We start from the raw sequence: 26,757 nt of genomic DNA, 5'->3' as shown, positions 1-26,757 counted from the left end.
CCGTGAAGTACTTCCTCAGAGACACCGCCGAGCTTTCCAGGCCTTGCTGGCTGTCTTTTTGTTCTGATACCTGAATATACTGACCTGGGCAAATGTCTGCCTTAGCTCAGGAAACATGCACACCGAGGTCCTGGCTGCCACTTTCAAATGAGCCAGAGTCCATTCCTGGGGTCTCGTGCTGCCCTAATAGCCCCTGCCTTGCCTGGACCCTCTTCGAACAGATCCACGCGGCCCTGGACTTCGCAGAGGTCTGTGAGGAAGGTAGGGCTTTTTGGCCCACAGTTAACACCCAGACCCTCTTCTCAGCTGCAGATTTGTACTCCGATCTTACCATGTTGTTAGCACTTACAGGGGGCCTAGTGATTCTTTCTAGAGTTAGGCCCTAGACCAGGGGTTGGCAAACTATGGCCTGTGGGCCAGTCTGGCCTGCAAGCCAAAAGTGGTTTTCACATTTCTAAATAGTTGAAAAAAAACTTAGTGACACATGAAATTCAAATTTCAGTATATTTACATATTTCAGACTGCTTTTGTGCTGTAACAACAGTGGCGTAGCCACGACAGTTGGAGTATTTACCATCGGACCCTCCGCAGAAAGTCTGCCAGCTCCTCTAGCTCCGCTCTAGTCCAGGTTCCCACAGCACAGGTGAGAGAACCTCACACAGGTTACACGATGCACCTAAAATCGCACAGCTAGGGTGAGTTAGTTAGTTAGTAGCTACAGACCATGAACTTTGCCACCAGGGGTTCCTTCCGTTTGCCAAACCAGAGGCCTTCTCTAGCGCTGACCAGCCTCTCCGCGCCCTCCTCCTCGCGCCGCCCGCCCTCGCGCCTGGGACCCCGCCCGCAGCACTCACAGACCAGCACCACACAGACGTTGCTAAGCTCTTTTAGTGAGACACCAGCTACAGCGGAGCCCTCACGGGGCTGCTCTCCAGGCGTAGAGGAGCAGGGCTGCCTGGCACAGCGCTTCATACTCCAGGTTGGCTAGAAATAACATCTTCATCTTGGTTTCCACGCAGCTCTTTTCTGTGAGCCTGTCAGCCAACAGAGTGGCAGCTGACTGCTGGAGGAGCCAGCTGATCATCTTGTCTAGTTTTAGGTTCTTCAGGGCTAGAGTATGTTCACCCCAGAGGCTTAAATGAAGTACGTTAGCAGCTACTCGGGCAGATGGTCTCTGCAACAGGCAGGGAAGCGGAAGTTTAGAACATCACTGACAAAGCATTCGACCCACAACCCGATTTGTTAATGAATTCTCATTTTAGGGTCTTCCCTTCTCTGGCCCCAACCAAATTCTTGTCCACCCCTTTATCATCTCTCCCTCCTATAATACTATTCACTCATTTGACACCTTCTGGCTGCTCTCTACCCGCTGTTCCAGGCTTTTCCAGGTACACACATATGCCCCTGGTAGTCTGCGTTGTTGAAACAACCTCCCCCTCAAGAAAGGCCCACAAACCGCCTGGGTCCTAGCACGTTCTGGTGCGAGGGGTCCTCTCATCATTCAGTAACTGGTAGCAGTGAGCACGGGCTGTGGCCCTGACAGCATGCCGCCCAGTAGGAGGAAGTGGCAGAACAGTTTGAACCCTATCTGCCTTTGTGCCCTTCCACGAGGCATGCCAGATGAAGTGGGCCTGCCACGGCCAATCACGGCTTCATATATGCTAGCCTTTATTTTCCCTTATTAGTTTTGAAATGTCCAGATCTGCTCTTGGAAGAGGTCTTTACATGTCTCATTAGGTGTCACCTGTTCCTATAAGCTACAACTCCATTAAACATTTCTTAAAAATAGATCCTCTTCTAAGTAACTAAAGCCAGGAAGAGTTGCATTGCTGGAATTCTGATTTGGTGGCTAGCTCCCCTACTCGTGTTTATACTAGTTTGTTCTTCTGTACTTCACCTTTATCTTTCTAAGAGGAGCTGTCACTCTAGTCTTGCCCAAACCTATCTTTACTCTGGAACATAAACCTCCACAATCCCTGCAAAACCTGGGGATGACCTCACCTTGCTGGCCTCTCGCTGGAGCAGTGACCTCACCAGCTGTCTTGCCTCCAGAGGCACCGACTCAGGCAGTGCGGGCAGCTGAGCCTCCTGGTAACTGCGGCTTTCAAGGTGGGCCCTGCCCTGGCCATAAAAGGGATTGGAGAGCCCAAAGATTTCATAGGCGAGTGTACCCACGGCCCAGGCATCCGCCTTGCTGTAGTCAATCACCGCTTTGGGGCCAGGGCAGGCGGTGGACACCTGTTTGGAAAGGCACAGGTGAGCTTCAGGCTGCTGGCATACTGAACGCATTCCTGTACCTACACAGCACCTGACTCGTGGGCTAATCTGAACTCTGTCCCAAGGAACCTGGAATTTGAGTGAGTTGTGGCTCAGACCCAGAAGAATCTGTTTAGGCTGTCTTTGTGCCGACAAAACGGGCATCTCCTGTGAACATCAGGGAGGGCCAAATTAACACATGGGGCAAGGGACTTGTGCCAAATTAAGGGTCAGAAAAAACAAGGTGCTGCGTGGGTAACGAGGCAGCGAGTCTCGTCCTCTCCGTCAGTGGAAACATGATGAGAAGTCCGCTGACGGCATGGGACATGCCCCATGGGACTCACCTCTGGGGCCATCAGGCAGCCGTTTCCGCCCCGATCCACGTACCAGCTGGTAAAAGGCAGCTGCAGGCCGGTGCGCTCGTCAGCCAGGCAGCAGCCGAAGTCAGTGATCACCAGCCAGGGGCAGCCATCTGGGAAGGGACAGGCAGAGGTGAGGGACTAATCTTCTCCGAGAGTCCTTCCTAGGAGCTGCTACAGACACCAAGGCGTAGGTGAGGGGCTAACAGGGACACAGTATCGGCCCGGGAATGCAGTGCAGTCATCCAAGGCTGGGTGGGTGGCCACTCACCAGAGCCCTTAACAGAGCACTCAACAGGAGCACGAGTGTGCCTCCAGGGAAACTAAACCCCTCAAGCAAAGAACTGGATAGAAGTTTGGCTCAATGTAACGGATCAAGTAATCAGAGCTATCCCAAGACTGAAGGAGCTGCTCCTGGTTTACTCAGCAGATGGCATTTGGCTCTAAGAGCTCTTATGCCCCAAGGATCTTTGATCTGAACTTGAAACCCCAAATCCAAACCTAAGAAACAGGTATGTCAGGATTTAGTTATCTGTGAAAGGATTAACACAGACTTCCTTTAAAGAGCTAGTTCCTCTAGCAATTTAATAGCACGTGACTTTAAATCTTCTAGCCCAAAATTTACCGGATCTACGACTCCCCTTTACAATATCGCAGGTTAAGTGGCCATCCAGCCTCACGTCAGTGCTTCCTGTGTGGGGACCTGGGGAACTCATTATTTCCAGGGGCAGCTGGGCTTACATGTGGACAACTCTTTGAAAATTCTTTTTCCTACTGAGCTAAGTCTCTCTCTTCTTTGAGAAAACTTCCACCACTGAGGTTTTTCTGTAAGTGGGCAACAAACGGGAACTCGGGGACTATTAACCATCACTCCGCAAGCCCCACAAAGAACGAAAGCCTCCATTTTGAAGGAGGGATTGCTCATCTCTTGGGTACAGAGCTAAATTAAGACACAACTTCTAATAGAAAATAAAATCCAAAGAACAGGAAGAGTCCTAAGTGTCTGCAGACCTGAAGTCTGGTGCCCCTGGAGAGCTGGGAGGGTGCAGCCGGGACCCACCTGCATCCAACTCCACGAGAATATTGTCAGATTTTAAGTCTCTGTGTGCGACGCCCTGTTGAACCAGATGATCCACCGCCTCCAGCAGCTGCAAGACCATCACCGTGGCGAGGCGGGGGCTCGGGGTGTTCTCACAAAGGTACTGGCGCAGCGTATAGGGGTAGCTGGTGGAGAGGGTGACAGGGCCTCTTGATGGAGTTTTTTTTATCCCCCCCGCCCGGGCCCAATATTCTTTGTTACCACCCATTATCCTGAAGTTAGGAAGGGAGAGCTGGGGCCCCACATGATGGAAGTAATGGTACAGATACTCCTTCCTCCCGCCAGTGACCGCAATGCCAGGAGGTACAGAGGATTAGGGAGGAGAACTGTTTTTACACAACTGGTAAGGCAAACCATAGAGAGGGGACAAGAGTCAAATGGACTAAAATCACTAGTGAGAACTAGGTTCTGAATGAAGAGGAGATTCTGTTTTCATGAAAAGTCACCCCAGAGACACCCCGCTTTCTGGGACAGTATGCCCTCGGCACAGGTGAGGGTCCTCCTCCCTGCCACCCTGTGGCTCCAGGTACACAGAGGCACGACCAACTCCTACTTACTTCTTCATAACAAGGAAGAGCGTCCGCCCGTGGCCCAGGCCTTCGGGGTGAAGACGTGGGGGCAGCACGTCAGGGTAGTCGACCAGGGCCCCTGGCAGCAGTGGTACTGAGGAGGTGAAGGCACGGAAGACCCGGATGATGTTGGGATGAGGGGCCAGTTGCTTGGGACCTCCCTTGAATCTTCTGTTTCAGCCAAATGGGACAAACGTAGGAGTCCAGTATCAGATACAACAGTTGGAAAGATAATTATGCCATGATAAATACATTCACCCATTTTTTAATTTATCAAATGTGTACTATAGATCTGCTATATATCAGGTGCAGAACCTGGTGTTGGAGTGAAAAAACAAACCCCTTCGGAATGACTTGTCATATTTAATGACTCCGCTGGTCCATCCGTCTGTCCATCCATTGATCCCATGCAGCAGAATACAGTGGTGAGACTCTGGAATCAGACTATATGGTTTGAATTCCAGGTCTGCTAGGGTAAGCCCTTGGCCAGGTTACTTCTCTGGTCTCAGTCTCAGTTGCCAAAGGGAATAAGGTAGTAACATAAGTTATAAGGTTAATACTTATATAAAGGACCTAGAATCTGATGGCAAGTTCTAACATAACCCTTAACATGTAGTATGAGCTCAAACCTTTGTTGAGGGGCGCCTGGGTGGCTCAGTCAGTTAAGCATCTGCCTTTGGCTCAGGTCATGGTCCGAGGATCAAGCCCCACATCCCTGCATCGGCCTCCCTGCTCAGTGGGGTGTCTGCCTGTCCCTCTCCCTCTGCCCCTCCCCCTGCTTGTGCACTCTCTCAAATAAATAAAATCTTTAAAAAAAAAAAACAACCGACAAAACCTTTGCTGAAAGAATGAACGGACACAGATGCAGTTTGTGGTACAGAAGCCATCCTCCCCCTCGGGGAGCCTCACACCCACAGCCCTGCTGAGGTACAGTGGCTGTGTTCTGGGTGGGTGAGTCAGCCTGCTTTGCCCCACCTCTCAGCCAGTACGCACTAGGTGGGCACCTGGCCTCAGGGCAAGAAGCCTGCAGTCATATCTGAGATACAAATGGTTGGTGGGAAAAGGGATGGGGGCCAGTTAAATTATCTTTTTGAGGAGCACTAGTGAAAAGACATGGTAGTAACCTAGCAGTCAGGAATGGAGCTGAAGGTGAAGGGTGCTATAAGACTTGCTTGGGGCCATGGGAAGCCAAAGAGATGTTGAAACCAAAGGCACACAAACACGGAAGAGCTGTGGGGTAAGAACTGAGGACACGGGGTGGGGGCGGGGGGAGGTGATGGCAGAGAGCAGAGAAAGGAGAAGCCCAGAGACATGAAGACAATACTGAGGGAGCAAGATGCCCACCCCTGTCTTAAGACGGGCCTCAGTTCCCGAGCTCTGTGGAGCCAGTCTCTGTGTGGCCTACTGCTCTTTCTCGAGTCCACCTGAGTGCACCCCATAAGCAGTCAAGGGATTTAAGACTTGTTCCTAGCCTTGGGCCACTGGGGCTAGTGGGAGAATCAGGATCACAGCAGGAAAGCTCTGCCCGGTGGTTGTAGGAGCCTAGGGGAAGTGTGGCTGTGCAAGGTGTGTGTGGGGGGGTGTGTCTGAACTGAGATGTGGAGTGGGACAGGAGGCTGTGAGGAGGGCAGCCCAAAGAGAGCTAACTGCGTGTAGAGAAGACAGGCACAGAGGAGCATGGTGCATTTAGGGACAGTATGAATTCAGTATGGAGCACGGGGTGTAAATGGGACGAGATCAGAGATCAGGCGGGAGAGGTAGGAGCAGATCACAAGGGCTGAGCCTGAGGTCCCTAGAGGAGCAGAGGCTTAGACAGAAGTAAGCCCAGAGGGGGCGCCTGGGTGGCTCATTCGTTATGCTCAAGGCGTGATCCCAGAATCCTGGGATTGAGGCCTCATCAGGCTCCCTGCCCCGCTGGAAGCCTGCTTCTTCCTCTCCCACTCCCCTGCTTGTGTTCCCTCTCTCGTTGGCTGGCTCTCTGTCAAATAAAATCTTAAAAAAAAAGAGAGAGAGAAAAGAAAAGAAATAAGCCCAGAGCACTCTCAGGGACTGAGTCGCTGGTGTCGTCAGTACTTTAGGTAACAGACCCTCTGTCACATTCATGGAGCCATTCGATGGACACTTACTGAGCTGCAGGGCTACGCAGAAAACAAAACCGAAAAGCCCTGCCCTCAGAGTGCGCGTCGTACAATGGGAGAGACAGAATAAACAAAGACATCTCTGATTTAAGGGCAGGTGGTGATAAATGCTGTGAAAAACGGAAAGCCGGGTAAGGGGCTGGAGGCTGACAGGGAGCACTTCAGACGGGAGGTCTGCGCAGCCTCTGCAGCGGAGACGGCAGCGCTCACGCCCACGCGCCGGCACGGCAGCAGGCCCAAGTCTTGAACACAGACGCCTGACGTAACAGTCGCCCCCAAAAGCAGCAGCCATTCCCTACAAAGCGGACTTTCTTTTCCCCACAAAGGACTAAGAGGAGGACACCAAACCCACCAAGCAGCTGCTTCTGTTGGCCTGCGCGGCCCCTCAGTCACACGAGGGCCTTCCAACCATGGAAGGGGCTTTTCATGTGCTCTCTCCAGGCCCCGTGCCTCCCTCCCGCTTCTGACAGCACGAGGGCTATACACCACTCCGCTAGTAAGCTGCCAGATGCAGCTCTTCCCGGTGGTCTGCAAACACGAAAGTGAGCACACCTGTCACTGCTCAGCACTCATCTCACCGCCACACGCCAGCGCCTACAAAGAGCTAGGAGTGTGGGTGGCCATCCACCCCCTCGTCCCTCTGTGGAGAAGGCCTCTTTGCCTACTTCTCTGCCCAAGTGGTGCCTATTCATCTTCAAAAGGCTGTGCTGATGGTCCCTTTCCGAGGCCTTTCCGAATGGGCTCCCCTCAGCCCCTGAGCATCCATGATTCTAGCACTTACCACCCTGACCTCTGCTCCCAACTTGTCTGGTTCCTCTGCCACACACACAACTCTTGGGGAACAGGACACATTTTTTTTAAGCTCTTTGCACTGCCAAGACTGGAATGAATGTTACCTGCATTGGGAACAGAGTTCAGTTTGTATGAATGGGTGGCATTCCACCTGGACATGACTTAAGAATCAGAAGTCAGATCAATTTTGGGGCATTTTGGGATGGGCTTCTCTCTCTGCTCCAGCCACCTGCATCTTCAGTTGGAGTCAGATGATCTGCAATCTCCCCCAAGCTGAATTCTCCAACGACACAGCCACCATTAACTACATCACTCGTGAGCATTCACTATGACACGTCTGTCCGACACCGCTCTGAGGACACAGGGGAGGATTTTGTTCTCAAAGAACTCCCAGCCAGTCTAGCAGGCAGATGCGTGCTTACCTGTAAGTGACCGCTCCGTACTCCCCAGCCAAGGCCGCTCGACTAGCTGGGACTAGCTCCTGGCTCATTGTGCTGAAGATGGCTTCACTGGAGGAGCCCGCCTGGAACACAATCCGAGTTCAGGGTTACACAGACCTGAGCATGTCCAAGGCCTTCTTGTAATCTGGACCAAACTGCTACTGGCTAGAACTGTTTGGGGTTTGTTTTTTTTAAGATTTTATTTTTAAGTCATCTCTACACCCAATGTGGGGCTTAAACTCACAACCCCAAGATCAAGAGTTGTGTGCTCCACTGACTGAACTAGCCAGGTGCTCCTAGAATTGGTTTTGACGTTCAAGATAAGATAAACTCTCTGGGGGTGCCTGGGTGGCTCAGGTCATGCTCTCAGGGTCCTGGGATTGAGCCCCATGGGAGGGGTGGCCCTGCTCAGCGGGGAGTCTGTTTGTCCCTCTCCCTCTGCCCCTTCCCCTGTTCCTGCTCTCTCTCAAATAAATATCTTAAAAAAAAAAAAGATAAACTCTGAAATAGCAAGCCAACCTAGTCTCTCCTGGGAGAGAGGGTGGAGATGCCACCTGTGCCAACTCCCAGGGGGCTTCAACACCACACCTCAAACTCCTGGCAGCTCAGGTGCCCAGGGCAGGAAGAGATGGCAAGATAGGGTGAGGGACTATTCTTCCCGCCATCAATGCCTCCAGTCACCACCAGGCTCAAACTGGCCACTGGGTCACTAAGACTCCCCCTTGCAGGCTGCCTTCAGCGGACAGGCAGAGCCAGACAAACCCGCCCCGGGGAAGGCTGTGCTGAATCACAGGACGGCCTTCCCCAGCCCCTCAGTAAAAAGGAACAATAGCAAGAACCAAAGACAGGCAAAAGCACCCATTTTCCTTGTTTCATTCCAAAGTGCTTTCCGATCCTGTGGAACCCGTTAGGAACGCCCTAGGAGACGGAGTCAAGTCATTTAGCTTTTGTGAGTGCAGTACGTGGCATGCCCATCTGGAAGTTCTGATGCTAACCCTGGCTGTTTCACAGGCAAAGGCCTTGGCTGCTTGTTAGCTAGTCACCTAGCTTGGAAAGGCATAACCTTCATCCTCCAGATCAAAACCAGAAACTGCATTCTTCAGTGTCCAGCACGAGCTGCCATGACTGTGTCCCATCTTAGGTTTGGGCGGATGCTCTGGGCAGAAGGAACATCGGGTCTTAATTTTCTAAACCCACAGCGAGAAGAGAAAGAAATTGCTCTAGACGAAATCTTTGTTTTTGTGGAGGGAAAACACTCAATTTCTCTAAGCCTTGAGTCCTCCCAGAGTTGAGAGCAGGGAGGTGACTAGCAAGCCTCTGATCTGGAGGAGGAGTTGAAGGGGGAGTCTGGAGGACAGGAGTGTGGCCTCTCCTCTCTAGTGAGGCAGGTCAGGGGAGGGAAAGAGGGAGGGTGGTGGGAACGGCAGACCTGAATTCAGCTAACTGGATCAGCTAACTGGATCAGGAGGCACCAGGGGCTTAGGCACCTACTGCTGTGTGTGGCCCAGACCACAAGCATGGGCATCGCCTGGGAGTGGTTAGAAAGGCAGAATCCCAGCCCCAACCCCAGGCCAGCTGACCAGAATCTGCCTTTTAACCGGATCCTCAGGTGACTGGCAGACATTACAATCTGAAACTGCTTCAGACTCTTGCATGAGAGGGCGAGGAAGCCTAGCAATACGGGCGCCCATGCTGTGGAGAGCCCGCCTGTCTGCCTCCTGGGAGAAAGCACTAGCACGTCCACCAAGATTGGGCCTCGCTTGTGTGTGTGTGTTTTTTTATTTATTATTTGAGAGAGAGAGATCACAAGCAGGGGGAGGAGCAGAGGGAGAAGCAGACTCCCCCGAGGAGCATGGAGTCCACGTGGGGCTTGATCCCAGGACCCTGAGATCACAACCTGAGCAGAAGGCAGACGCTTAACCGATTGAGCCACCCAGGTGCCTGGTGTTTTGAGAAATGCCCAATTCAAAGATGAAATGCCCCCTCCTCACCGAGATATTCCACATCATCTTGATGGCTAAGGGAAAGGCAGGGGCCTGTGAAGCTGGCTCCTCTTCTCGTGGAATGACATCTGGGCCTCCGCCTGGAAGAGGCCTGATGCTCTTCACCACCTCCAGGTTCTGGGGCAACACAGGCATGGTGGCTTCATACACAGCAGCACTGCAACCCTTGCCAATGGATTGCCCTATCAGATACTCCTCCAGCCGGAAGCCCTGCCAGCGTCTGGTGTCCAAAGGGCCAGGCAGCAGCTTGTTTTTCTGGGTAAAAATTGCCTGTGAGGAACAAAACATGCACAATGAGTCAGGATGCCTAGTAAGACTCAAGTAAAGGGTGGGGGGGGGGGGGAGGGAAGTAGAGCCAGGCAAGGCCTTCACTGACAAGATGAAGAGCTAATAAAAACACAATCAAATTGGGTTTTACTGCTCATCCTGGGGTTAGGCCAAGCTACCTTTCTCTCCCATTGTTCAGAATAATTTTTTCTCAAACTCTGTACCTTCACTGCAATCAGAGCACTGCGTTAGTTAAGAGGTCAAAACTTCTAACTTCTGCAGCTGGCACACCTTGCTAGTCAAGCTCCCAGCACAACCTTGGAGGCTCTGGATTACAGAGACAGCTCTCTGTGCAAGGGCCGTGGCAGGAAGCTACTGGATGGTTCTCAGGAGCTGTGGATGGGCAGCTCTCCTTATATCTTCAGAGGAATACTAGGGTTGATGTTTGATTAAGTCTACGTCTGCTACTAAAGGGGCTTTGGTATCTACTTTTTAGTGTCTACTATAAAGGGTTTTGGAGTTTTTGTGTGGGCTGCCAGCCTGGCACCTTGATCTGTCCGATCGTTCCCTTGGGCAATCAAGCAGTTCCATTTTTGGTGTCCTTGGCAGCCAACAACAGCTGCCTCTTGGGCTCCAAAACAGCTCTAATAATTCTAAAATATCTAAAGTCTACCCCAAGTTGCCTATCTTCAGTTTGCAGGGCTTCAGGAGAAAGCTACAGGGAATGAGAGAAAATTGGAAACCTTAGTTTGGAGAATCATAACCAGATACTGGAGGAAACCAGAATTCAGGATCCAGCCCAATTTTAGAGGGAAACAACAAACACCCAAAGACAGTTACTCTAACTTCCCCAAATGTGTGATTTCTCTTTCTAAAATCACCCTCATTTCCACCAAAGATAGCCAAATTAAGACTCCAGTTTTAACAATCTTGGCCTATTTATTTACATAAGTGCTGCAAGAATAAATAGTGATTGGCCATATAGGGTTTGCTTTATTTTTAAACAGAAAATCTGCTTTGCTGGAACTTCTCATAAGGAATTTCAGACCAAACTTTTAATAGTCTCTCAAGGCTAAGAAACCAAGCCAAATACCTGCCATCAGACTTTGCCAGCAATACCTATAGATTCGGGTAAATTCCTCTCTTCTTGAGGTCCCCAAAATAACCTGAGGTTCCTGCACCTGCCAGGACATGACCTTCTTTGTTCACCTGGTAAGGCTGCTGGGAACCCTATAAGCAAGGTATTAGGCTGATTCTTCCAAGGGGCTTCATTGGCTGCATAAAGTCAACCTTAGTTCCTTAAAGCTGTCTGGTCATATCTGAGCCTATACATGTCACCTTCAAAGAGGATATTCCAGGCAAAGCCTTGATAATACAACTAATGTTTCCAATTGTGTGTTATCATAAGAACAGATTCTTAACTGAACTTATGCAAATAAATATATTGCCATGAAAATAGAGAATACTCACTGAGAGTTTCTGAATCTGGAGGGATCAGGTGGGGAGAAAAAGATAAATATTTCATATTTGTTTACAAAGGTATATTTTACCAAATTTCTGCAAGTCATAACAACTTAAGAGAAAAACAGTTTCCTTAAATCTGGAAAAGCAAACATTAGAGAACCAGCAACATTTCAAATAAGAGTAATCATCTTCCTCAATTCATTCAGTCCCATGTTACTAATTCTTGTTCTGCTTGGTTTTACGATCTTAAGGTATCAGAGACCTGTACTTATCAAAAGTCCTTTCCATGAATCTCCTTGAAGCTGAAACGTATCTGTAATAGCATCAGAGTAAAACAATGACTATAAATGACAAAAGACTCAAAAATGGCCAGTTTTTCTGTGACACACATTTCAATAATTAGAACAAGTGATGACATTATACCAGGACATATCAAAACCTTAGGAATTTTATATTTCTGGAACAGTTATCGCATTCATCCATATAACAATAATCTAAGGTTTATCACCCTTATTTGACAATGCTTCCCATGTAATATGACATACCAAATGAACAAGCCTCATTTAATAAAAAAAAATTCAGTTAGAAGTTAGATCTTGGGAATTGGGTCAAAAATATAAGGTTTTAAAGCACATGCCTAAATAGGATTACAGATCATTACAAAACTTATACTTAATTATCTATTTAACCAAGGTGGCAGTAAGATTCTAAAGGCAAACAGAGCTCTCTAAAGGGCAAAACTTAGCTCTTTTAATATTAAGATTCAACTGTCTGAAGTAAAGACCTAATAAAGACAAAACACGGAAACTTTTCTTCTAGGAAGATTAAAAAAAAAGCCTTTGTTGGGGCGCCTGGGTGGCTCAGTCGTTAAGCCTCGGCCTTCGGCTCAGGGCTTGATCCCACAGTCCTGGGATCAAGCCCCACGTCCGGCTCCCTGCTCTGCTTGGAGCCCGCTTCTTCCTCTCCTCCCCCTGCTTGTGTTCCCTTCTTGTGTTCCCTCTCTCACTGGCAGTCTCTCACTGTGTCAAATAAATAAATAAAATCTTAAAAAAAAAAAAAAAAGGTCTTTGTTTATAATTTCTTAAGAGTAGACCAATAACTAAGAAAATGGACATTTTAATAGGAAAAACATATTTCAATTGTACTGATGTACTTCTGAGAGTAAAACTCATTCATTCCAACAAGATGAAATTTTTAAAAAATGTATGCAGTCCCTCTGTTGTCCCTCCCTGTCATGGCCCATGCTGACGTACTCTCACTGAGACAGGGCCAACCGGGGCGCTGCATGGATCTGAGCCTTTGTGGCGGGTGCTGGGACGTGCTGGCCAGAAACTCCATCAGGAATGAAGGACCTTCAGCTGTGGGAATGTTGCCAACAGTCCTCAGCTCTCAGTGGTCATCAGGGAGGGCCCTGACTGAAGACAGTGGCCTTGCTGAGGTCATGCCCTCTTCCCAGGCGGTCCCATCCAGTGACTGTTCAATAGGAGCACATAAAATCCAGTGCTTTGCCCCAATTTCGGATGGTTCTGAAGGGTCATCAGCTTTTGGAACTCCTCGGAGAATGGGCTGAGGCTTCTGTTAATGTTGTATCACTGTTTGACCTCTGCCTGATCCTGTTCTTTTTTTTTTTTTTTTTTTAAAGGTTTAAGATTTTATTTATTTGACAGAGATAGAGACAGCCAGCGAGAGAGGGACCACAAGCAGGGGGAGTGGGAGAGGAAGAAGCAGGCTCCCAGCGGAGGAGCCTGATGTGGGGCTCGATCCCATAACGCCAGGATCACGCCCTGAGCCGAAGGCAGACGCTTAACTGCTGTGCCACCCAGGCGCCCCCCTGATCCTGTTCTAACCACCTGTCTGTTCCCCACCTGTTGATCACTCCCTAATAAACTTCTTTACTAATCTCCAAAATCTTGGTCCTGACCATGAACAAAGTTCCTTTCCAAAGATTCCTTTCTCACAGACCTTCTACAACTTTTCTTCTTATATTCAGGTTTTGTCCTAAGTTTTCCTTCTTAAATAATCAGCCACAATTTCCTTGCATACAGAATTGTTACCCTTAATAGAAGCCAAAAGCAAATGTTTGTTCTCAACAATTATGTCTAGATTATCCATAATACTTTATAACATGAACCTATCCGACTTTCAGTAAATACAGGCAGAACAAAAGTTCTAACTCTACTACTGGCAACTTTAAAAACATGTCCATTGTGATTAAACCAACAACTTTAAATTAGCTTTAATATTGAATGTTCTCACAGATCACATGAACCTCAAAGTATTTTTCTTGGTATTGGAATGCCCAATTCTTTTTTTTTTTTTTTTAAGATTTTATTTATTTATTTGAGAGGGAGATTGAGCACAGAGGGAGAGGGAGAAGGAGACTCCCTGTGGGGCCTGATTCAGGACCCCGAGATCACGACCTGAGCCGAAGGCAGATGCTTAACCAACTGAGCCATCCGGAGGCCCCTAGAAGGCCCAACTCTTACAACCATTTGCCTTTACACCAACTAAATTGAGCTCTTCTACAAATTACTATTAGCAACACCATCCAGAGGTAGAGAAAAAAAAAAATCTCACATTTACAAAATACATACACAGACACACAAATATACAAATGAGAGGCAAACAAAATCTTAAAGGCCCAATTTCCAAATATATCCTAATGTACGGCTCTATTAATTGGGCATTTTTCTCCAGTCTAATGAATATTATGATTAAGCAGTGCAGCAAAACAAAGACTGCCCAAGTATGGGCTGCATTGGGAAATCAAATTCACTTTCTATTTTCCAATTAGAACATGGCTGGTTTTGTCCAAAGATACCAAAAGCTGCAGCAACAGACAAACCAAATGGGGCCCTGAGTACCTCTGTGAGCACGGGTTCCTCCCCCAAAGCCAGGGCTTCACCCACTGAACGGAGCAGCTTCCTAGCCAACTCTCAGATGAGGAGGCCACGGCTCAGAGAGCCACACGGATCCCCCTATTCGGAGGCAACCCACCAGGAAGAGGAAATAAGCTCACATGGCCTTGCACACGAAATACTCACCAAGAGACACGTGTCCAAACCGAAGCCAAAAACTGCTTCCTTGCTGCAAGAGTTAAATTAGATGCCCAAAGTTGGCAGTGCCCAGTGGGGGCGGGAGTCTGGGGACAGTCCCTAGGACAAAAGCCTAGGCAGTCGCTTGGACCAGTCACCGCATTCCCCGTACTGGCTGGGGGTCTGACCAACCACTTGCCAAGAGCTCCCTCTCAGCAAAATCACTGAGACAGTGAGTGCAGCAAGGTAAGGGTTTTTTGTTTTTGTTTTGTTTTGTTTTGTTTTTTGAGAGACCACCAAATAAGAAGATGGGGGAAGAAGCTTCAAATCTGCCTCCCCCGGGGAGAAGAGTCAGGGATATTTCAAAGCAAGTGGAGAAAGTCTGGGTAAAAAGCTGCAGCTGCTGCTTATTAGTCCCATTAACCCCTTGGTTACCAGTTTCGCGTTCACACGTCACTCTTCTGCTCAAACACCTAACTCAAGCACCTTGGTCTGGTGCTTCCTATTTGTGAAAGCTTTCACTGGGCTCTACTCTGCACTCCCACACTCATCTTTCACACGCCCCTCTCTGTGCTTGTTTCTGTGGAGTCACTCTGCCAGGCTCATCCCTACTCATCCATCAAGTCCCAGCTGAAGCTCCTCCCTCCTCTAGAACCAGACTGGACAACCCAGTCCACAGCAACCTGTCCTTCTGAAGCATTCCTACAGCACTGGGTATCTATAAGCTAATACACCTTGTATGAGAACTTTTAACAAAAAAAAAAGTCTATCTTGCCTTGCCAATTAGTTTCTAAACACCATGCAGCAGAAGCAATGTTCTGTAGAGTAATCCTTTATCAACCATGGCTTTGAGAATGAGACATACTTTTTTAAGTTTTAATTTTGAAATAATTTAGGCTCACAGGAAGATGCAAAAAAAAAAAAAAAAAAAAGTACAAAGTATCCTGTGTTCCTTTACCCAGTTTCCTCCCACGGTGACATCTTATAAAGCAGCAATTCAGTATCAAAACCAGGACAGTGAATTGGTACACTGCTCTCAACTAGACTACACACCTTACTCAGTTTTTACATCTTTTTAAACCTGCATTCATTCGTGTATGTGTGCAGCTCTATGCAATTTTTTTTTAATAGGTGAAGTTTAATATAAAGAATTAATTGAAGGATGCCTGAGTGGCTCAGTTGGCTAAGCATCTGCCTTCGGCTCCGGTCATGATCCCAGGGTCCCGGGATCGAGTCTTGCATCGGGCTCCTTGCTCAGCGGGGAGCCTGCTTCTCCCTCTGCCTGCTGCTCCCCCTGCTTGTGTGCTCACACTCTCTCTCTCACAAATAAATAAAATATTTTTTAAAAACAAAGAACTGACTTTAACAGCAAATTGGAATAACAAGAGAGTCACTGGTAAGGTGCCTCGGCATCTACTGGAAATCCTTCTTCTAGGGTGGGTGGAGAGTCATTCACAGGAGGCACCGCTCTCTGGAACTGTTGGCAAGGGGGGGAGGAGTGCCAGGGGAAGCTGCTGACCACCTGGCACTTCAGGAGCCATGTGCTGGGGAGGCCACATGTAATGCAGGTGCCCAAGAGACCACAGAGCAAGCACATGGGCGGGGAATCAGGAAGCAAAAGCCTTTCCTCCTGTAATCTCTCCTGAGCCCTCTGCGGACAAACCTTGTCACTTAGCAAAGGAAAACTATTTCAAAGGCCCAGGTCAATTTTCATAGAGCAAACAAGAAAGCGGAATTTGGAGCTGGGTCAATAAACTGGTAAGTGGGAACACCGCGGGACTTAGGGCACTAGTGAGTGTAGGGCATTTAGTGAATGTAGGCCGGGGATGCTGTAGCGTGTGGTGAGCTGAGCAGCCTCACAGGGAAGAAGCAGCCCTGAAATACGCCAGGAGCTCCTGTGTACCAGTCAGGGTCCCAGCAGGAAACAGCAGCACACTCAAGTACGGATACTTTGAGAAGAGTCTCTGGACAAAGAGCAGAGTTTCTGGACATGGTAGTGGGCAGGGTTGGGAAACCACAGGGGAAGTGCAGCTCCCTGGGGCTGCTTACGTCCCCCGGGCCTGAAGAGGTACAAGAAACAGGCTGCTGGAACCCAGGAGAGAAGCAAAGCATGTGGGAAGAGCTGCCCGAAAGGATGATAGGAGCTGTGACCTTTCAGCACAGGGTGCAGCCAGCCACAGCCCCTGAGGTGGGGAATAAATACCCCAACCTTATGCCCTCCCCTCTGACCTGCCATGCCACACCCCTCATCCCACACCAACCCCCACGCTGAGTGAACCCAGATGGAAGCCAGAAGTATGGAGAACTGTGGGATGCTCCACAGAGCCTGGCTGAGATCCAGCTTGATGGGGAGGGGGCCGAGGGCTAGGCAGGGATGGGTGGGGCTGGCTGTGTCCCTAGACTGCTCTTCTGGCCCCACCTTGAGGCCCTGAGCCCAGTCAGCCCCCACAACCTCGCAGTTGGACAGCATCTCCTCCAACAAGATCTGAGTGAGGGCCAGGTTGGACACGGCAGGGAGGTCTGAGACATCCAGTCTGCGGAGGTTCAGAAGCTGTCCAGGCCTCGGTAGTTGGCAGCACAGCTGCTGACATTGACGGCCTCTAGAAGCACTGCCTGGAACTTCAAGAACTTAAGAGAGAAGTGGCCATGCTCATTTGACCATATCCACTCCTTGTCCTGAAACTTGACTGTGCCTCCCTGCTGCAGGACGTTATAGGCACCCCCGAAGTATGGGCCATATCGCCCCTTGATGTAGGTGGAAGGTCGATTTTTCTGGTGCACCGTCAATACCTGCTTTCAGAGCAGGTGGTCTCTCAGAACCTCCACGTCATAGAAGCGGTCAGCCAAGAACTGGAGCAGCAACCTCCCCTTCTTCTGATTGCCCTCTGGGGCCATCGCGCTGCCCAGGCCATGGATGCCACCGGTACTCCCTTCCAGACCAGAGCCCCCAGGGGCAGGGACTCTTAAAGCCCCTAAATTCTTCCTTCAACCTCCCTCCAGTCTTCTCTTAGCCTGCTGCAATCCTGCCCTGGGTGCCGCCATCTTGCTAGGGGTGCCAGCTCTATCCACATTGATCCCACGTACAGACTGGTGTCATCACCACCACAACCAATATTCAGAACTGTGCCATCACTGCAGAACTCCTTCACGCTACCTCTGTATCTGCACTAACCCCACCCCGCCCCTGTCCTCTGGCAACCACTTATCTGTTCCCTGTCTCTACAGTTTCATCATTTTAAGAATATTATAGAAATGGAATCACACAGTATGTACCCTTTGGGGATTGACTTTTTTCACTAGGTGTAGTACCCCTGAGGTTTATTTAGGTTGTTATCTGTATCAGTAGTTGATTCCTGGTTATTGCTCAATATTTATGTACAGATGTACCAGAGTTTAACAATTCATCTGCTGAAGGATGTTAGGGTTGTTTTTAATATTTTGCTATTATGAATAATGCTATGAACATTCATGTACAGGGTTTAAAATTATTTTTACAAACTGTGTTAAAATATACATAACATAGGGGCACCTGGGTGGCACAGCGGTTAAGCGTCTGCCTTCAGCTCAGGGCGTGATCCCGGCGTTCTGGGTTCGAGCCCCACATCAGGCTCCTCCGCTATGAGCCTGCTTTTTCCTCTCCCACTCCCCCTGCTTGTGTTCCCTCTCTCACTGGCTGTCTCTATCTCTGTCGAATAAATAAATAAAATCTTTAAAATATATATATATATACATAACATAAAATGGACTACTTAAATCATTTTTAAATGTATAGTTCAATGGCACTAAGCACGTTCACACTGTTGTGCAACCATCGCCACCATCCACCTCCAGAACTCTCTCCATCTGGCAAAACTGAAACTCCATACACATTAAACACTAACTGCCCACTCCCTCCTCCCTCCAGTGCCTGGTAGCCACCATTCCACATTCTGTTCTGTGAATCTGACTACTCTAAGTACCTCATTAAGTGGAATCATACAATATCTCTCCTCTTGTGACTGGCTTATTTCATTTAGCATGATGTCTTCAAATTTCATCCATGTTGTAGCAGGTGTCAGAACTTCAAGGTCCAATAATACTCCATTGTATATAGACACCACACTTTGTTTACCCATTCATCCATCCATGGACATCTGGGTTGCTTCTGGCTATTGTGAAAGCTGCTGCTATGAACATGGGTGTACGAACATCTGCTCAAGTCCCTGCTTTCAGTTCTTTGGGGCATATACCCAGAAATGGAACTCCTGGGTCAAATGATAATTCTATTTTTAATTTTGGGGGAACTGCCATCATGTATCCCACATCTACATCTACTGCTGACAAGGACAGCAGCTGGGGACTAGACCAGATGTCACCTGTCACCCAAACTGGCCAGAGCTCAAACATGAGACACTCTGGTGATGAGTAAGAAGAACTGGAACAAGGGCTGGAAACCAGGAAACACGGGAGACACTGCCCAGTCCTTAATCAGCTGTGTCCTTGGGCAAGTCACTCCGACCTCAGCCCTACCCTGTACAACGCAGGCGCTGTGCTAACTCCCTGAGTGGTTTCACACCCCAGAAGACTGACCTCCCTGGAAGAAATGGGAATTGGACCAGCAGACGACCTTCAGACCTGAACCACAACAATGGCTCTTCCTGGGTCTCCTTCCTGCCTGACTACCCTGCAGATTTTGGATCTGCCAGCCTCCACAACTGCAGAGCCAATTCCTTAAAATAAATCTCTCTCTTTTAAAATAAACATATGCTATTGGTTCTGTTTGTCTGAACAAGCCTAATACAGATCTTGGTTGAGTAGAAACACAAGTCTCTGAGCTATTTTAAGCATTTACAAAGCCTCCCCTCCCCCATATCCAGTGACTCCTGATAACTTTACACAGGTTAATTAAAAACGGTTAGGTCTTATGTTTTCTACTGCTGTTCATAGTTTTTACTTTGGCTTCAGCTATGTCACTAACTGGCTAAACCGCGGAGGCTTAGGTTAAAGGCACAGGCTTTGGAGAGTCAGGCTATGGGCACTGCCCGCTAACAGCTGTGTGACTTTCAGCAAATTACTTCACCTCTTTGAGTACTTCTCCTCGTCCACAACCTGGGGATGACAACTACCTTCAGGAAAAGAAGTGTTATGATTTAATTGTCATTACATTTTAGAAAATTTACACGAAGCCATCGGCCATGGTACAGCGGGCACTAAAATTAGCAGATGTCTCCCAGAACATGCCGTTTGAGGAAGAGAACATGTGAGGTGCTGGCCCCAAATCAGGAGACCAGTATCACTGCAAATGAACCTCAACTGGTGATGTCCCACGCATTTCCAGTTGGGACCGATGTAGAGCTAGACCCCACGGTCCCAGGCAGGTGACTCCCAGCCCCGCCCCCGCCCCGCCCCCACACTAGCCCCGCCCCGCCCCGGGCCGGCGCTCACCTGGATCTCCTGACAGGCCGACACCGCCCGCCGGCCCTCCGCTTGCTTCTCCTCGATGAGCCCCAGGCCCAGCCCGAAGGCCAGAAAGACGGCCCGGCCGCAAGGGCCCGCGCCGCCCCGGGCCCGCACCGCAAACTGCCGCTGGAGCCTCGCCGCCAGCCCGGCCACCGACTGGCGGAAAAAGCGGTAGCGGTCGGGGAGCCCGAGCCCGAGTCTGCGCGGCTCCGCGCCGGGTCCCGCGGCCTGGCCGGGGCGTTCTCCGCGGCCCCAGCCCGCCGCGGGGCCCGGCCGCTCGGGCCGCCCCCAGCCGTAGGCCGGGCTAGGCTTGGCAGTGAAGCGCAGTAGCAGCGCTCGGCCCAGCTGCAGGCCCCGGCCCAGCGCCTGTCGCACCGCCATGGCGGCACCGCGACCGGGTTCCCAGCCGCCTCAGGCGTCCGGGACGCTCCGCACCACAACAAACTTCGGGGCGGTGCCTCTGCGCAGGCGCGGGCGCCGGGGGCGGGGCCGCCGCTCCGGCGGTTCCCGGGTTGGGCGCGAGGGGGCGCCGTGCGCGCACCTGCGCGGCGGGTAGCTTCTCGGCCGGCCGTGTGCACTTTGAACCTGGCGTGGAGGGATTAAGTGTTATGAGTGTGACCAGCGCTGGTCCTGGGCAAAATCGAGAAACTGAGAAAGGAAACTCATATGTATTGACAATCACCCCCCGCGCCAGAGTCTTTACATCTGTTAATTTCATTTTCGCCCATGAACGTCATTTTTATAGATAAGGAAACTGAGGCATGGAAAGGGTGGTGACAATCTGTGGTCACATGCGGTGTCAGAGCTGAGATTAAAGTTCACGTGGCCCTGATTGTTAAGTCCTTGCCCACTGTACTATATGGATGAGGGTTTCTGTGATTTGTCCTGCCTAACCGACCACCCAGATCTGCACCCACACAGGCAGGCTAAAGAATGTCGTTTGTGAGACTTGTCCTGCATGAGTGACCTTGGGAGCCTGGTTAGTTGACATTAGCTGGCCTCCAGGTCAGAACTGGCCCTTCTGGGGGTGACTGGGTGGCTCACTCGGTTGAGTGTCTCAGCCTTCTGCTCAGGTCATACTCTGAGGGTCCTGGGATCAAGTTCCAACTTGGGCTCCCTGCTCAGTGGAGAGTCTGCTTCTCCTTCTCCCTCTGCCCCTTGTTCCTCCCCCCTCCACTTGTGCTCCCTCTCTCTCTCAAATAAATAAATAAATAAATAAATAAATAAATAAATAAATAAAATCTTAAAAGAACTAGCCCTTCTGGTCTGGACACCAAAGAGCTATAAATCTTGCCTTATATCCCCTTCGGCTCCAGGCTGGGCTGGCCCCCCAGAGTGGAATCCGGAGGGGAGGCAAACACATCCACCTCAGGCTCCTGGAAGACGTAAAGACATGGTAACAGAGGAATGCAGCTTGCTCCAAACCGCATGCAGGAGAACAAACGTTTAACTTCAGACTCCATTATTTGCCCTATAAATATGGCCCTTATGGGGAGGGTCAGTTGGAAGTCTCACTTGAGGGGAGGACGCTCCCGCCCAGGCCTCTCAATGGGGACTCCAGCCTGGCTGTCTCCACGGGGCTTCCCCAGCTGATGAGGTTGCGTGTTGTACGTACCCGAGCTGATGTAACTTTGCCTTATTCTCCTCTACTGCTTACTACTACCCTTGTCTGTGTGTGGATTCCTTTGTTTTTCCCTTTCCACTTCTGTTTCTACTCGGTTTTTATAATAGTAATAAAGTTTTCCTTTCTCAAGACTGCAAATACAGCTATTGTGAATTCTTTTCCAAAACACCCACCCCCACCCCTCATGCCATTAGGGCGCCTCTCTCTACAAGCCCATAGTCCTTTTCCCTTCTTAGGACCCTCAAAGAGAAATCTCACCCGAAGTCCACATTTTTCCGATGAATAAGCTAAGGCCCCAAGACATGGAGCAACTTGCCCAAAATCAACTGCCTGTTAATAGCAGTGCCCTGGTACCCAAAGGCACTGTTAGGAATGGCTGATAAAGGGATTTGTACTGAGTGACTTCTTTTTTCTTTCCTTTTCTTGACTTCGTTTTTAATGGGAAACTTCAAACATACGCAAAAAATAGAATTTAGTGAAACCCATATACCTGTTATCCAGCATCAACAATTACCCACAAACAGCCATTATTTTATTCATTTATACCTTCCTAACCCTCCCCCCATTACTCTAAAGCAAATCCCAGACATTACATTTCATTTACAAATACTTCAGTATCTATCTTTAAGAGAGAAGAATTCTTAAAAAAAACAAACAAACACAAAAACACCATTAACCATACTATTATCATCTTTAAAAAAATTAACATGAACTCCATAATAACACTTACTCTGCAGTTGATATTCAGATTTCCCCATCGTTTTATTTTGTTTTACAGTTATTCAGATTGGGATCCAAACAAGGTCTACATAATTTATTTGGGTCAGTGAGTTATTCTTTAACAAGAAACGAAGCTATCCTTCAGGACGTGAATTTTGTGGTGTTGCCAGGTTTTAAATGTGCCTGTAATCATGGGTAGCTCTATTCCTTACCGCCAAGGCTCGGTGTGAGTAAGAGACCCTGGAAGGTGTGTGAAATGGTTGGGTAGGCATGGCCAGATCTCTGTGTGTGTGTGTGGGAGTGAGCCTCCAAGGCAAGGAGACATTTGTCTAGCCTGAGACCCACCTTGGCATTGCTTGAGTAAATAAGCACAGCCTAACCCATTTATTTCAGAGCTCACTTGGTCCCTCAGGACAGCCGTGGTTCCACGCTGTGCAGTAAGCAGGGATAGCAGGCTAGCCTGTAAAAGTAAGGCAACTGCAAAATGCTTCATCTTTGAATTGGTGAATTTATTTTTTTTCAAGATTTTTTGAGAGAGAGAGCACATGCGCGCGCGCGCGCACACACACACACACGCGCACACACACACACACACACACACACACGAGTGGGGGTGAGGGGCAGGGGGAGAGGGAGAAACAGGCTCTCCGCTGAGCAGGGAGCCCAACTCGGGGCTCCATCCCAGGACCCAGGATCATAATCTGAGCTGAAGGCAGAGGCTTAACCGACTGAGCTACCCAGGCGCCCCTGAACTGGTGAATTTAAACACGTTGAAACTTATACATCAAATGGGCACCTGGTATTTTCACTCCTAGGTATAGACCCACAGGAATGCATACATATTTCCCCAAGAATGTTTGTAGCAGCACTATTTCACATAGTGTAAAACTGGAAACAACTCAAATGGCCACCTACAGTAGACTGGATAAATTTTATGTTCACCCAACGGACTACTAAACAGCCATAAAAGTACCTACAGCTACGTGCAACGGCATGGATATATTTTACAAATATACTGATCAGTAGGGAAGGCAAACATAAAAAAGAACGATTAATACGATTCCACCTGCATAAAGTTCAAAGGCAGGTGAAACCTATCTCCAGTGTTAGAGGTCAGGAGAGTAGTTGCTCTTGGGACGTAGTTACTAGAAGCGGACTCAAGGAGGCATTTAGGGGCTGGTGACATTCTCTTTCTTGATCGGGGTATGTCCATTTGACGAAAATGCATCTAGATGTATACTCTGGCTTGTGCAAGTTTCTGTGTGTAATATCTCAATAGACATTTTCCATCAACACCTTTTTAACATTATGAGCACTTCTTTGAAAAATTTGGTCTAACTCATTCATGGTCTCAAGTTTTTTAAAAAATGAACTTTTAGTTTGAATAGTGTGTGAAAGTTCACAAAGTCTACTCCACTGTCTTTGAACTTAGTGGTTTCCGACAACAAACACGTGTTAATAATGAGCTTTGCTGTTATCGTAAACTTGGAGTTGAACTCTTCTCTGCAGCAGCGCACATCTGAGTCGGCCTATTTCTGAAACAGAGGATGGGACTTACCATTGTTTAGGGATTAGGGAGCATCTTCACTTCAATTCTCCTGATGATGGTGTGGAGGGAGAAGCAGGACCCCAAGAGAGAGCAAAAGGTTTCAATCCCTTTCTTCCACCTTAAATATGAAGTCAAGGGACGTGTAAATACTGCAGGGAGGGGCGCCTGGGTGGCACAGCGGTTAAGCGTCTGCCTGGCTCAGGGTGTGATCCCGGCGTTATGGGATCGAGCCCCACATCAGGCTCTTCTGCTATGAGCCTGCTTCTTCCTCTCCCACTCCCCCTGCTTGTGTTCCCTCTCTCGCTGGCTGTCTCTATCTCTCTCGAATAAATAAATAAAATCTTTTAAAAAAATACTGCAGGGAGTCAATCATTCAAAGAGTTCTGGGCCCGAGGCTTGCTTGGCCATGGGGTGGGCTCCTGGCTAGGCACAAGTAGTCAACTGTTTCGGCTGTGTGCGTGTGTGTGCGTGTGCGTGTGTGTGTGTGTGTGTGTGTGTGTGTTATTATAATGATTTTTTATTATATTATGTTAGTCACCATACAGTACATCCCCGGTTTTCGATGTAAGGCTCGATGATTCATTAGTTGTGTATAACACCCAGTGCACCATGCAATATGTGCCCTCCTTACTACCCATCACCGGTCTATCCCATTCCCCCACCCCCCTCCCCTCTGTAGCCCTCAGTTTGTTTCTCATAGTCCATAGTCTCTCATGTTTCATTCCCCCTTCTGATTACCCCCCCTTTCTTTATCCCTTTCTTCCCCTACTGATCATCCTAGTTCTTATGTTCCATAGATGAGAGAAATCATATGATAGTTGTCTTTCTCTGCTTGACTTATTTCACTAAGCATTATCTCCTCCAGTGCCGTCCATGTTGTAGCAAATGTTGAGAACTCATTCTTTCTGATTGCTGAGTAATATTCCATTGTATATATGGACCACAACTTCTTAATCCAGTCATCTGTTGCAGGGCATCTCGGCTCCTTCCACGATTTAGCTATTGTGGACATTGCTGCTATGAACATTGGGGTGCATATGGCCCTTCTCTTCACTACGTCTGTATCTTTGGGGTAAACACCCAGTAGTGCAATGGCTGGATCATAGGGTAGCTCAATTTTTAACTTTTTAAGGGACCTCCACACGGTTTTCCAGAGTGGCTGTACCAACTTGCATTCCCACCAACAATGTAGGAGGGATCCCCTTTCTCCACATCCTCTCCAACAATTGTTGTTTCTTGCCTTGTCTATTTTTGCCATTCTAACTGGCGTAAGGTGGTATCTCAGTGTGGTTTTGATTTGAATTTCCTTGATGGCTAATGATTTTGAACATTTTTTCATGTGTCTGTTAGCCATTTGTATGTCTTCATTGGAAAAGTGTCTGTTCATATCTTCTGCCCATTTTTTGATTTGTTTATTTGTTTCTCGTGTATTGAGTTTGAGAAGTTCTTTGTAGATCTTGGATACCAGTCCTTTATCTGTAGTGTCATTTGCAAATATATTCTCCCATTCCGTGGGCTGCCTCTTAGTTTTTCTGACTGTTTCCTTGGATGTGCAGAAACTTTTAATCTTGATGAAGTCCCATAAATTCATTTTATCTTTTGTTTCTCTTGCCTTTGGGGATGTGTCATGAAAAAGTTTGCTTTGGCCGATGTCGTAGAGGTTGCTGCCTATGTTCTCCTCTAGAATTTTGATGGATTCCTGTCTCACATCGAGGTCTTTCATCCATTTGGAGTTTATTTTTGTGTATGGTGTGAGATAGTGGTCAAGTTTCATTCTTTTGCATGTAGCTGTCCAATTTTCCCAGCACCATTTATTGAAGAGACTGTCTTTTTCCCACCGGATGTTTTTTCCTGCTTTATCAAATATTAGTTGCCCAAAGAGCTGAGGGTCCATTTCTGGGCTCTCTATTCTGTTCCATTGGTCTATGTGTCTGTTTTTGTGCCAGTACCATGCTGTCTTTGTGATCACAGCTTTGTAGTACAGCTCGAAATCCGGCATTGTGATGCCCCCAGCTTTGTTTTTCCTTTTCAACAGTTCCTTGGAGATTCGGGGTCTTTTCTGGTTCCATACAAATTTAAGGACTATTTGTTCCAGTTCTTTGAAAAACGTTCTCGGTATTTTGATCGGGATAGCATTGAAAGTGTAGATTGCTCTGGGTAGCATGGACATTTTAACTATGTTAATTCTTCCGATCCATGAGCATGGAATATCTTCCCATCTTTTTATGTCTTCCTCAATGTCTTTTAAGAGTGATTTATAGTTTCTAGAATAAAGGTCCTTTACGTCTCTGGTTAAGTTAATTCCAAGGTAACGTATGGTTTTTGGTGCTATTGTAAATGGGATGGATTCCCTGATTTCTCTTTCTTCGTTCTCGTTATTCGTGTACAGAAATGCAACTGATTTCTGAGCATTGATTTTGTATCCCGCCACGTTACTGAATTGCTCTATAACTTCTAATAGTTTGGGAGTGGCTTCTTTTGGGTTTTCCATATAGAGTATCATGTCGTCTGCGAAGAGAGACATTTTGACTTCTTCTTTGCCGATTTGAATACCTTTGATCCCTTTTTGTTGTCTGATTGCTGTTGCAAGGACTTCTAGTACTATGTTGAATAATAGTGGCGAGAGTGGGCATCCTTGTCGTGTTCCTGATCTTAAGGGAAAGGCTTCCAGCTTTTCCCCATTGAGAATAATATTTGCAGTAGGCTTTTCATAGATGGCTTTTATGAGATTGAGAAATGTACCTTCTATTCCTACACTCTGAAGGGTTTTAATCAGGAAAGGATGCTGTATTGTGTGTGTGTGTTCTGATCTCTTTTATCAGGAGAAACTGCAGGGCCCTGGTGACACCCCACCATGTTATTTTAGGAGAGACATACATAGATAAATAGATGAGTTTCTTTCCCACTTCTAGGGGCACGTAGAAATCAGGTATTGTCTTTTTTTCAACGGACCTCAGAGAATTTTAAATTACAATTTTAAATGTTCCATTGAAATTGTCCTTT

The 26,757-nt window shown here is 48.3% G+C and overlaps 1 protein-coding gene and 1 pseudogene across 1 annotated transcript; both read right to left on the bottom strand.

The window, feature by feature from the left end:
• Positions 1–485: 485 nt before the first annotated feature.
• On the bottom strand, positions 486–20,304 carry PINK1 (PTEN induced kinase 1). Its single transcript, XM_026517161.4, has 8 exons — positions 19,847–20,304; positions 9,645–9,926; positions 7,636–7,736; positions 4,272–4,454; positions 3,676–3,839; positions 2,601–2,728; positions 2,002–2,238; positions 486–1,174 (listed from the first exon to the last, which is right to left on the bottom strand). The coding sequence occupies exons 1-8, from the start codon at positions 20,240–20,242 to the stop codon at positions 917–919; spliced, it is 1,749 nt and encodes a 582-aa protein (XP_026372946.1). The 5' UTR covers positions 20,243–20,304; the 3' UTR covers positions 486–916.
• On the bottom strand, positions 16,695–19,640 carry LOC113268190 (distal membrane-arm assembly complex protein 2-like; annotated as a pseudogene).
• Positions 20,305–26,757: the final 6,453 nt, after the last annotated feature.

The sequence above is a fragment of the Ursus arctos genome, unplaced genomic scaffold (genome assembly GCF_023065955.2).
Source record: "Ursus arctos isolate Adak ecotype North America unplaced genomic scaffold, UrsArc2.0 scaffold_32, whole genome shotgun sequence".
Lineage (NCBI taxonomy): Eukaryota > Metazoa > Chordata > Mammalia > Carnivora > Ursidae > Ursus > Ursus arctos.
The sequence above is the reverse complement of the archived record's forward strand: the minus strand, read 5'-3'. Positions and strand labels throughout refer to the sequence as shown.